Source organism: Tachypleus tridentatus, chromosome 10 (assembly GCF_004210375.1).
Source record: "Tachypleus tridentatus isolate NWPU-2018 chromosome 10, ASM421037v1, whole genome shotgun sequence".
NCBI classification, from domain to species: Eukaryota; Metazoa; Arthropoda; class Merostomata; order Xiphosura; family Limulidae; genus Tachypleus; species Tachypleus tridentatus.
In genome coordinates, this window is record NC_134834.1 from 137,926,829 (window position 1) to 137,940,041 (window position 13,213).

General features: G+C 33.0%; 1 protein-coding gene across 1 annotated transcript in view; it reads left to right on the top strand.

Annotated features, from left to right (window-relative positions):
• Positions 1-8,434: 8,434 nt before the first annotated feature.
• The window catches only part of LOC143230435 (nucleolar protein 4-like), a 75,621-nt gene continuing 70,842 nt past the window's right edge, over positions 8,435-13,213 (top strand). Inside the window, exon 1 of the mRNA XM_076463979.1 lies at positions 8,435-9,662. Within this exon, the coding sequence (XP_076320094.1) occupies positions 9,234-9,662 (429 nt within the window). The 5' untranslated portion in view covers positions 8,435-9,233. The remainder of the gene's footprint in view (positions 9,663-13,213) is intronic.

The following is a 13,213-nucleotide window of genomic DNA, read 5'->3' on the forward strand; positions in this document are numbered from 1 at the left end:
AAAATATATAAACATACACTGAAGTGTTGCTGTGCAGTCAAGAAAGGTAAGAACTTCTGGTTAACTGCTGTTGGGGGATTTAGAAAAAATTCAATATATACTAAGATGTAACTATGTGACTGGAAAAGATATGAGCAGATTGGATGTCTCTATATGATTATTGAGTGTAAGAACATCAGGTCCACTAATGATGTGTTGTCAGGAAGAAAGTAAACGTGTTAGTTGATTTTATGTATCCAAAAACGATGTAACGATCAGGAAATCATCTGCTTCTATTGGTCGATAAACATATGAAAATCTATTTAACTGTTATGTCGTTTAGGGAAGGTGTCAATATTGCATTAACAGGTAGTTAGTATAGATACCATCATGACGTTATCTGCTGTTTCACATACAGGAATGTTATTATTATTACGTTGTTATGAGGAAGGTGAATATCAATAAGTCGTTGCTACGTAATTGATAAGTATGTTACTATCAGGTTAGCAAAAGTAATGTGATCAAAAAGGGGTCAGATGTCAGATATCGGATGTCCTCAGCAAAGACGTGAATGTCAGTTTAGCTAATGTTGTTTGAATTACGTCAGTACCAAGATTAATTGAGGCTTAGTAGTCAAGAAAGATTTGAATACTGCGAATGCTTAGTTCTAGGAGATATCGCTGTTATATGGGAACACCAGGTTAATTGTTGCTATATGATTGATAAGGTTATGAACATTATGTTAGGTGCTGCTGTGTGATCAGGTAGCGTGAGACTGTCGGGCTTATAGATGCACATGAAAGATATGAACATAGGTTAAATGTTTTACGTAATTCACAAGAATACGAACGTCACGCTAGCTATGAAAAAGATACAAACATTTGACTAGCTGTATTTATGTCGTCTGCACGACTATAAACATCTGTGTAAATACGGTCAAAATGAATGAGAACACCAGACATACTACTGCTATATAGTCATGAATAAGGTGATTTAGAAGCATGAACTATATTTCTGTTTTCCTGTGATCTTGTGAGACAGAACCATCATATAACTCATTGCTACATGGTTTTTGTGTTTATGATCATTAGTCTGGCCATTGCAATGTGTTAAAAAAGTATAAAAACGTTAGATTACATACTTCTGAGTGGCCAGTTAGGATGTTAGCATCAAGTCAGCTGTAAATATGTTATCCGGAAGAACAGTAATACTTAGCTACATAAAACTAGATCCATCTTGACTTGGTGTTTGATGTTATCATTTCATATTTCTGTCTTTATTTGCTACTTAAATTATTTGATGTATGTTACAAAGCTGGAACACTGATAAAAGATCACCAAGCAACAAATATCATTTGCTACGACAAGCAGGAAGTCTTATTCAGTATATGTCGAGAAAACCCACTTGTAGAGAAATATATATGTAAAAACGGCTCGTTTGGGTTGAGAAAATATTTAACATAGAGGAGCGAACAAAGTTCACCTGTGAACCTGACGATAACCGAAGGTCAAAACGTTGTTCGCTCCTCTACGTAAAATATTTTCTCAACCCAAACGAGCCGTTTTTTACATATATATTTAGGTAGTCTTATTAGTATTAGAGATCGTTGCTATGATACCAGGGATAACAATTGAGAGTCATTTTTGCTACTAGTCGTAACACGAAAGTTCTCTGTGCTTTCGTAATTATATAATGGGTTTTAGTGGTGTCCATCTAAGTAACATTTTAATCATCGAGCTACCTTAAGACTCGATGAATACAAAAATAGATATACACGGCTTATTAAAAAAAATTCACATTTACATTGTTGACTGTTTTAATTCGAGATTGTTTAGTATTATTTTTATCTATATATCTGTTATGTTTATTATCTGTGAAAGATTATGAAAATCGCAACTTATTTATGATGCTTGATGGAACTTCTCATATGATTAAATGGTCCAATGTCAAACTTGCAGATTATGTGGAAATTTTGGAACGTGTAAGTGATGTCAGAGAGTGGTTCGGTTTGTTTTCTTTTTCTCTCTTTCTCTAGCTTGGAGAGCCACTTCTTGTAATAATAGCCTGGGCAGTTGATCTCGCGACGTATATATCAATCGTTTTCGTTATTATCTGTATATATATATTGTAATATTTATTATCTCAAATCTATTTTAAATGTTTTATTTTATTTTATTCATGGACGCCCCACAACCAGACTGAGCAGTTGGTCGATGATGTTTATAAGGTACACATGTCAAACCTTACACCACTATAAAGTTCAAATTAACCATAATATTGTGCATTATGCAAACATGACTTAAAAAGAAGAGCGATTATATATGTTGTAAGAAAAGTTAAGTATATGATAAGAGCTTCTTTGTAATTCGAAAAGTTGTAAAATACCCTTTTACTCGCTTACAGCTAGAAACTTGTACACCTTATTTCTTTAACTGACCTCCTAGCGAGAGACGAGCCCATCTCAAAGGGTAGTTTAGATACTTGTACGAGTTAGGTACTTTTCTCCCCTATGAATATCGTTTGGAATAGTCGGTGACTTATGCAACGCAGGATTATATTATAGCACATGTTTAACGCTTTATTTGAACTTCGGTAATTGATCCAGGACTTGGAGTTGTTTAATTTCGATCGCCTATTACATTATTGTACTCGAGTCTTAGGTTGATTAATTTACTTGGATCAAGTAAGGTATGCACATAATATAAAATTCCAAGTTTTAGAAAAAATTGCATCATATAAATATGACGAGATATAACCTTGATCTTTCCAAGATAATCTCAAATGTTTAACCCCACATATTTATAATTTTCTATGTTATATTTCTGGATGCTTATAACATCAAACAAGTGCTCTAAATTGTAATTCTTTCTTAATAGGAACAGAGGTTATAGTATTTGACAACAATTTTGGAAGCATGACTCCTAATCTTTTACAGATGACTTAAAATTTTAATTTTTTTTACTTTAATTGAATTTCTGGATGTGTAAAACGTCAGAAAAGTCTTAGATTATTTTTATAACTTGAGTATATTAAAATAATAGTAGCGATTTGGCGGCTATCTTTTTTCTTTGTTAATTTTAAAAACAAAACCACAGATTTGAGCTTTTCTGAACTACTAAATTAAAGTTGTGTGAAAACAATTGTATACTATATTCTATTCAAAGGTACCCTGATAAGTCTGATTTCCTTACGACGGTTTGTCGTTTATTTAGAAATAACACATTAATAGCTTAGTCCTATTTTACTTTTTTCATGTTGCTTTAACTTTAAAAAATCACTAATTATATAAAAAGCAAACTATTATTATTACATAACGTATAGCATATTCGTGATTTTACTTTATACATAGCAAATATATATTCTCCCAGGGATGTTCATTTGGATAAGAGGGAGGAAGTACTAGTTTTGCACTTTACTGTGTGTACTGTAAAGCAATAGTATTTTATAAAATTGAAGAGTTTCCAGACGTCTCCGTAAGAAATTGTTATCCACTAAATTAAACCTTAAGTGATGTTGGTGCTCTTACACTACAGAAAAAAAAACAACAGACCTAGCTTTTGACCTAGTAGTTGTTTATCGCCACAAATTTTCTCAAATACGATATAGTTTTTTTTTGGTGATATTTATCAACATCTTATAAATTATTTTTTAATTGAGTAATATAAAGTATTACAAGTTATCATTTAATACAGTGCTTATTATTTATTTACTAGTTAACTGTTGTATTTGTAATAGAAAAGAAATATTAGATAATGTTTTCTGAGAAATTTCCTGTCCAATCACTGTTTGAATGTTTTGTTTTATTATAAAAACGTAACTGCAAATTCTAAAATGTGTAATACACTAAAATATTTTCAAAAATTTTAGTGAAACCAACTAGCTAAACAAATTTCTATACTATTTTTCATGTGAGTGAAAATGCCTTTCGTTGTCTAGGACAGACTAACTAGTAGGATATAAGGCGAATCCTTCGGGCGTATATTCTTGTTCTTCTAACTTTTTCTCGCCATGCTGAACACTTCTTTCTTCCCTGCTTCTAGCCTAAACCACTCTCGTTATCACTGACTTAGAATAGAATTACGTACCGCCAAGAGGAGGAACCCGGTAAAAAAATTCGAACTGCCGCTGCTTTAAATTTCGTCCTCCTAGTGCAGTTACCACATAATTCTTACCAGCATCTTACTCTGTAACCACTTATTTATATGTCTATCCCTGTGTTTATAAATATAATTATTTACCAGTATCTGTGTGTGTTTGGTATGAACCGTGATTTTAAATAAAGACTAAATTTGAGTTTCATATAAACAGAATAATGTAAGAAATGTTCGAAACGATTGAAGTTATTTAATTTCATATACGACAAATTTGAATTAAGTGAATAATCCAATTCACTATGAAAAAAAAAATGGTTGTACTGTACTTATTTTAATACTTTTTGTGTTGTTGTAGTGATTTGCATTGAGAAGTATATTTTATAATTGTTTATCAGGAGTCCTGCAAGATAACCAAAGATACATTATGGGTTACTGATATTCAAGGTAATAAGCTCTAGCCACAGGGAGAGAGGCATATTTGTCGGTTATTCATGGGTTACAATTTAACGAACACGACATCACTATGAACATTTATTTAATAGTGTTGCCGTAGTCAAGAAGGTTTTAGTCTTTACTTCTTATATTTCATTTTTATGTCTTCCGCTGGTACAGCGGTAAGTCTACGAATTTGCTATACGAAAACACACACTTTTATAAAGCGATATGCATTAAATTAGATTTCCTGTAGGGCCCTCTTCCACTCCAAGAGTATCAAGTAAATATTCTAGTAATTTGTGTATCATTTAGTTACAAAGCAACTGAGGTCGGACTTAATCTATCGTTTAGTGTGCTGGGACTCGTGGATTCGTGTTTTTAGACCCGTTATCTCACAAACACACACCGAAGTTTGCAATTGCGCATGTGCCATAAGAGCGACGATGAAATCCTATTCATTCAGGTTACAGTAGCAGAAGAGTTGTCGGTAGATGTTTTTGGCTAGGCGAAAGACAGTTCCTAAGAGTATGGCAAACTTAAGAATTGCCGACAGGGGGAATAAATGTAAAAGGCTCAATTACTCTCTACCCTGGGAACATCTTTTGTACTTACGATTCCGACTGTATGAATACATTACATTGATAAGCTGTTCAGAGCTTTTAACATAACTAATTACATTGATTTCATGGTGTCAGCTTGTGGATCAAAACGCTTTTATACAGAGACTTCGTTTGTTGTTGGCCCTAACAAAGATCTTAAACAAAGCAGAATGAACGACAACATCATTTTTCCCAGGGTATATTGTAGTATACTTCAATTAGTGAATTACTGATGTTGGCGTGTTTTTTTTTTATTTGTGCTAATAAGTTCATTTTTGAAGAAGCAGTAAAACTTACTGACAGCGAAGACAAGCAAATATATAAACTACTGAAGACGACTGTAAAGTTGGAATCTATTTCTTAACTTTAAAGGAAGAAAGCAGGTTACAGTTAGGTATAAATAAACAACTTAATTTCTCTGAAAAGGGACTGAATGCCACCTGAAGGGGTACGTGTTTTAATCATTAACAGTAAAGTAGTTCGTTGTTTGTCGGTCAGTTAGTATATACTATAATGATGTCACATAAGAGACGCTTAACGTTGCAATATGTACTGTTGTGACGTCAGTAAACTCTGCGCATGCCACGAATTACAAGAAGAATTATGATTCTGTAGACTACAACACAAAATAACATACGAACTTCAAGAAATAAAAATATTTGTTTCTCTTAATTTTGGTTTTATTTATATTTGAAATAGAACCCTTTTGAGGACCCTACGGAAGTACATCTAGCTGTATCTATGGGTATACCCTTCGGATAACCTAGTTTAACTAATTCTTAACTAAAGAACATATGTACATATAAATAGTAAACTAATAACTAGAACGTATTTAAACATATCAGTTGGATTTACTATATAAAACTTCGCTTATCTTAACGAATACAAAATATTTTGTCAATCATAGAACACAGAAACATTTTACATAAAACATCTTTGTTAATAATCTTTTTAGCACAGTTTCATACACATTTTATAGCCACGGTAAAATACCAGTTTAATTAAATTTTATTTAAAAGTATTCTGAATAAAGCTTTCAAAATTATCATATAAGCTTGTGAATGTTTTCTTATGGTAAATTTCACATTGAAATTCATAACTGTTACTAATTAGGGTGTCCAAAAAAAGGAAATTTATAGTCTTGCTGATTTTCCTTAGCAACGTTTATACTGTTATGTCTACTATTTAGGTATTGAAGAAATTGGGAAAGTTGATCAGTTTTTAAAGATGGTGAAGATATTAACATATCTACTTTCGTACAATTTTTGCCCCTGTGAAATGTTTATACTGTTAACTCGATTTATGTGCTAGGGAAAAGCTGATCTTAATGAGTACTTCAAGTCTGATAAAAAAAGCAAATGAAATATTTTACTTCTATGTGACTGAATAAAACATTTGCACGCATTCAGAATTGTACCCGAATAGGATTTTAAAAACTCTTGCTCTATCCTAAAATATTCCCCTTTTCACATTATGATATAAGGAATTGTTGAAATGTAACAAAACATGATCAACAGGATGCTTCAAAATTAATCAATAAATAAACAACAACAAAATAAATGCTATATACTTTGTTTGAGTGGCTTTTTATATTTAACTTTTAAATTAATTGAAATGAAAAATATCAAAATAAAATCACATTCACTAGTCACACGTCATAATTACTTAACTACCATGCAATTTTAAAGGAGATCCGCGGAGCTGACATATCGTGAAAACAGTTTTTGTATATGGCAGACATTATCAGTGCAGTTACTGTTTTATTTTATTTCAAAATCACTGGATAGAATAGTTACAAATAAATCAAGTAATTTCATGCGTATTATGTCTCATGATAGCCTTATTTACTGAAAAGATCATCCCTTTCATTTACATAACATTAATGGGTTCTAGAAGATCTCAACATAAAAGTGCTGATAATTGTGAACAAGTGACCACAGATTTCGGACTGTACAATCAAAATAATATTTTATGTTACATTCACATAAATGTTTCCAAGATTCAGAAGCTTTCACAATAACAATTTAACTTTTTTTTATTGAAACACCAAGTTTCAACTTTTTAAAACCAAAATTTTATGCAATGATAATTTGTTAAATGAGAGCTTAAATTTAAAGTTGCGTGCATGCTATTTCAAAGCAACGCTCTTTTTCGAACCTTTAAGTTTAATTATTTAAACCCAAGATGTATTTGATTTTTTTCTAATTCTGAATTTTTAAAATTATGGATTATATCATTAATTAATACACCTTAATTTCTATTTATTATAAACATTATATTAACTATACTTTTATTGAGGGTATAACTACAAATATATACATAGAAATCCAAAACATAACCGTAATTATGAGTGTTAAAATGGCAGGATTTGCAAAATGATAACATATGTGAATTAACAATGTTGAAAGAATTACTGAAAATTTGTACTCCAAGTTGTGAAAAAGGTAGAAGTATTACATTCATCTCTTACCAAGAATTTCTAGTACTACGATAGTCAAACAGAATAAATTTTGTTAATAAATGTAGGTGTAGCACACTTTCAGTGTATAAGGTAGAGTTATGAATGTCTTTTAAAATGACGTTCTATCACAAGTGAGTGAGTCTTGACGTTTTGTTCTTTCTCAATTGTAATTCAACAGAAGATTTTGAAACTAGATGTAATATTTTATGAAAATGAAAACTATTTCTGTATCCTGTGTTTGGAATATTTTTAATCATCTGAACTTTTGTTTAAAATGTGGTTAATGTAAAATTAACAGAGAGAAGCTTGAAATTTCAGAATGCAACTTTTATTTGTAACGTCAGTTGTAACTTGTTGCAATACTAAGTAAGATATAGCAACCACTATTCTCGTCACGCCTACAAGATGATTTTTGACCTAACTTACTGTCTCTGGTCGTAATACATATTATGCATTGCGGCTCAAATCGAGTGGAATAGGTGAAAAACACACAACCACTTGCTATAGTACTACACACCCGCGCGTGGCAGCCAGGTTTTTCGCGTACACACCACAACACATTTGTGTTATTATTCGGACCCAAGTGACTTATCGAACGCCATTTGCTGTCTACTGATATAGTTGTGGGCACGCTATCACTCGAGGGGCTGTTTCGCCTTTGTGTTGCCATCCATTATAGATCATCCACGGGCCGGGCATAGATTCCCGCTAGCTTCGTGCTTTCCATCTTGCACGGCACAGGATATCCTTTCTTGCCAAATCAATAACTCCTGAGCACAAAGACACGCCAGGAAATACGAAACCTCATAGCCGCCAGGGAAACAATCACCATGGAGGAGGAGGTGGGGGTAAGGGGAATAAAAGATATTGCATCAAGGTGAACTGAGCTTCTACCTGACGTATCACATGACACCCTGAAACAGCCCTAACTTGTCTTATTTGTTTTTCTGTCAACGACACCGTACACGCAACGCCTCCACGCGGCAATAAATGTGAAAAGAAAGTTACTTAGTGTTATAATATGGCTAACTTATTCCAGTTTGGGACGTAAATTATGTGATTATTATTTCTATGCAAATTACATCTGTGTAAGATATTTTAACTTTCAGTTAGGAAAAGTACTATCCAAACAAGTAGAAATTTAAGTTTTTGAATAAAAGAGAATAAAAAGTAGTGTAAAAAGCTAGTCAAAGACAGGCTGTTCTGCCGTAATAATAATAAAACAATTTTGTATAAAGCTTGAGGAATTGCCTGCCGTGTTTAGTTGTCAAGACATAAACTTTATGGAAATGGAGGACCGAGACAACTTAGATTAGAGGCTGGTGGCGGGCACGAGGGACTGTGTGAAGGTTCGATAGTACGAGGGCGCGTGTAGGTCTCTGAGTGGCTGGCGGTCCTGGTTGTGACGTTACCACACTAACTGGAGGCGAAGCATTTGAAGGTGTTCAGCGTGTAGCGGCAGCCCGAGATTTCTACATCCCAGCAGAAGCAGCATGGGCCCAGTACTGATTATTTAACGCCCCGTGTAATCAGCTGGTTTCTAAGAAAGAGTGTTCTCAAGACAACCTACAGTCTTGTTACGATCATATTAATCGTTCTTTAGGACGTGACTAAACCATTACTTAAAGTTCAGTCTGGACTGCTACATAATTTGCACATTGGCGTATGGAAAGACGTCACAACACGCGCCACGCGGCTGCCCTAGCAGCAGCTATTGCCGCCTCTTCCTCCTGCAGTCCTGAACGTTCAGATGCGAGGAAAGAGAAGCAAAAAGAAGAAAAGGTACCCTTAAGTGTTAATTCAGATACTCCAGTTTTAGGAAAAGTTATCATAAACAAAGGAGAAATGTACGAAAACTTCAAGTCTTGGGTCATGAAGACTTACGGAGACAGTGCCAAGACTAAGACTGTAACCCGCAAAAAGTACACACGTATAATAACAATCCTGAAAGGAGAAGAACACAGCAATGCTGAAAATTCTAAATTCCGCTTCTGGGTGAAAGCCAAGGGTTTCAGAATTGGTTCTCCCCTTACCCAACGCATCGAAAGAGGACGTTCAGATCATCATCTCTACGTCCCTTGTAATAAATTGTCAGTAAGTCAAGCGCATTTTTTATTATTTAAAGTTTTCTAGTTTATTACTTCCATATTTATATTTATATTTTGCCCCAATTTACAGCCATGCGCCAGTCATTAATTGCTCAACAGATCAATAACTCTCCCTCAATCTTAAAAGAAAAAAAACAATCAGATTTTATTGTTGCCTTATACATTTGTATTTTTTGGTATAGCGAAATAGATAGAACAAAAAAGTATTTTCTATATCTTTTCTGGTTTCATTTTTAGTAGCTTACGATTGTTAATGGTATCATCACTAGTTAGTTTTATTTTTGTACACAAGGTCTAAAGTTTCTAATCAATAGATTTTTTTAGTCGATATTCATGACTGCTAAACACTGTGGGCTGTTTCAGGTGAATGTTATATAAGTGTCAGTACAAACCCAGAAAACAGTCAACACGCCATTACTGGTAAACTATACAATAGTGTAAACTATACAATAGTGCTTTACTTGATTTAAACAGCAATGAAATAGTTTATTTTACATCTTTTTAATTTCAAATGTTTTTTTGTCTGTGTGTATTTTCTGAAAAGTTATAGTAGTTTAGTTTTTATTATACATAGCAAAAAAGTTCAAGCAGTAAATGACGTCATAATTACATCACTTGACCTTCAGAACTACTGTCGTCAACAGTTATCTAGACAGCTTGGTGAAGCCTTGATCTTAAGAGTTATTGATTTTATTTCTCAAACTTTTCTCGTTCTGCTGCAACATGTGGCCGTTCAGCGGTGGGCTTCTCTGCACAGCTTGGTCTTTGGACGTGATAGTCTCACTTCTAGGGACAACAAATGGCGGGTCCTTGTCAAATAGTTGCTAAAAGGAAGTATAAAGACAAAGTACAGCTGATGTGCTTACCAGCATTATAACGTATACTGGTATTGCTACAAGTACTTATTGTTTTGTCGTGGAGACTTAGTTCCACACACGAATTAACAACTAGCTTACAACACACACAGACATTGGTATTGTGGAGCATCGCAACATAACAAAATTATGACATATTTGAACATCTATATGTATGTTTCTAGGTACAATAGTTGTTGTTCAAATGTTATATTGTACATTAACTGTATCGTAGGTTTTACAAGAATATAAACATATCTAATGAATGAATATGCGAAAACACTCTGTTACTTCAGGGGTTTTATTCCCTTTCAGAGAGCCCTTTCAATGAGTATTGGCATACATAAAATTCCAGAAGATAACAGTAATAATAGCTTATTTATGAACTAAAATGATTTACGAAACCGCTCAGTGCATTTCTCCTACAGTCCTGTATTTAGCATGCTGACGCTAAGCTAACAATTACAAATTCTAGTTATCCATTGCCAAAGAAAGACGGGAAAAAAAAACAAGCGGCAAAAATGTATTGCCGTATTATAAGCTGTGTTTAAAGATATCTGGTATGCGTAACGTTTCACAAAGAACACGTCAATAATTTTATTGGTTGAAGATGACTTTTTTAATGAAACTTTTACGTAATTCGAATATAAAGACTAAAGTTGATTATGCGCGAAAAGTGAGTACGATGAGAATGACAAATAACTGTAAATGTTATAAATGGTTTTACACTTGAACCTCTTACATTACTATTCACTCAGCAATAACCGCTGCCAAATAATATATTTAAATCAAACGTTATGCTGACTTTTTGTTGGAACAATAATCCATATCCTGGAATTACAAGATCAATTAGTATTGATTATAATGTTGTTTTTCTCGGATAAAAATGGTTCTCTTTTCCTTGTTTAGTTTAGAACAACTCTTAATGAACCAGATAAGAAGATTTGAAATCGTCATTGGAAAACAGGAACTTTGCCCTCCTACTCCACCTTCCCACTAAAATTATACTCTCGATTATCAATTGGATTTATTACAATTCCATCATCATCCTTTTGAAATAAAACGTGAATTGAAATATGGTCTATAAAATCAAAATGTCTCTGCTCTCTGGGTTATACATAATTCAGAGAGAGATCAAGTTTCATATGCTGTACTTATAATTAATAGTAGAAAACACGATACGACACAAATAAAACTTTCCGTGCTTCAAAACTTTGAATTTCATCTGTCTGAGATGTTGATACAATGCAAAACTTTAACTGTAAATATATAAAATCCAATACTAAACTAATCTGACGGTTCTTTCTTCCCACTTGCCATCATATTCCTGAACCTGTTTCCAAAAGTAATAACACCTCAGAGTTCATAGCGATAAATTGTACACTGCACTTAAAAATAGATAAAAAGGTATTAATACAAAGTTCTTAAAAAATTAACAACGCGTAATCCAGATAGATGTGGAGACTTTAGAGAGATAGGTAGTTCATTAAGAGCTCTTATTCAGTTTTAAGGTAACATCAAAAGATCCTGAATAACCAAATATTTCGAAGGAACTGCAAATTAAAATGAAGCAAAAATCGACTGTTTTGTTGTGAAAAAGAAACTTTATGTTACGATCTTATCCAAACAGTTAGACTACAAGTAAGAATATGACTAAAACCAATGGATATTAATCTTCTTAAATTTAATGTATAATACAGAGCACAAAATGTTATGTTTTTAGCAAGTTCAGCACTTAGCGTTTCCCCTGGTGTCTTTTGAACACTGGCTTCGTTATTTGTTTTATCCGAATATATTGTCAAACTGAATTTTACCGGATCTAACAGAACTTCTAATAAAGTCTAAAGTATAAAATGTGTATAGTAATACGCCCTAATGTGTACCTGGTTGCCTTGACAACGAGGCTATCGACATTAGGGAATTAGGCTCCCCCGAAGCTGAGTAGCGTCAGTGTTGAGCGCCACATCAAATGTAATGTATTGTTTAGGGGTTGTTCTTTGAAACTTGGTGCAACTTTAGCTTTTGCAGCATGTGTCTTTAGTACGTTATTAGACCTGAACGCATATTAATTGTAACAAATACGTGAAAAAGGGTATCTAACACATTTAAAAAATTCTGGAAAAAATACCTTTAAGTAAATATAAATACGTTGTTTAACAATAAATAAATAAATGAAATAAAGCGCATAAAATACAGATCTTACGAAATCATTATTTCATTAATAAGGATGAGTCCATATAAGTGCACTCCTACAAATAAACAGTTTTGAAGTTGCATATTCTTCTACACAAAACGTAGTTCTAAAGATGTGTATTCCTTGACAGAAGTGTAATCGTGTAAAAAAACTAATATATGTCTCCTATTTCATAAAAATATGTTTGGTAAGAAAATGGTTCTAAATAAGTATTTCCTTCATGCAAGAAGGTTCTGTAAATAAACATAATTGAAAGATATGTTTTCATTCGTACTAGTAAACTTTCATACGCAGAACACAATTTTCAAGATATGTATTCTTTTATACAATCGTTTCTCGCAAACGAAAACAGTTTTATAGCTGTGGTGCTTCAAACAAGTGTTAATTTAAATACAACACAATGTTAGGTGTGTTATTTATTAAGAAAACAGTGTTACAACTTACGTGTTTCTTCGTACAAGCGTGTTGCATAACTATATATAATTCTAA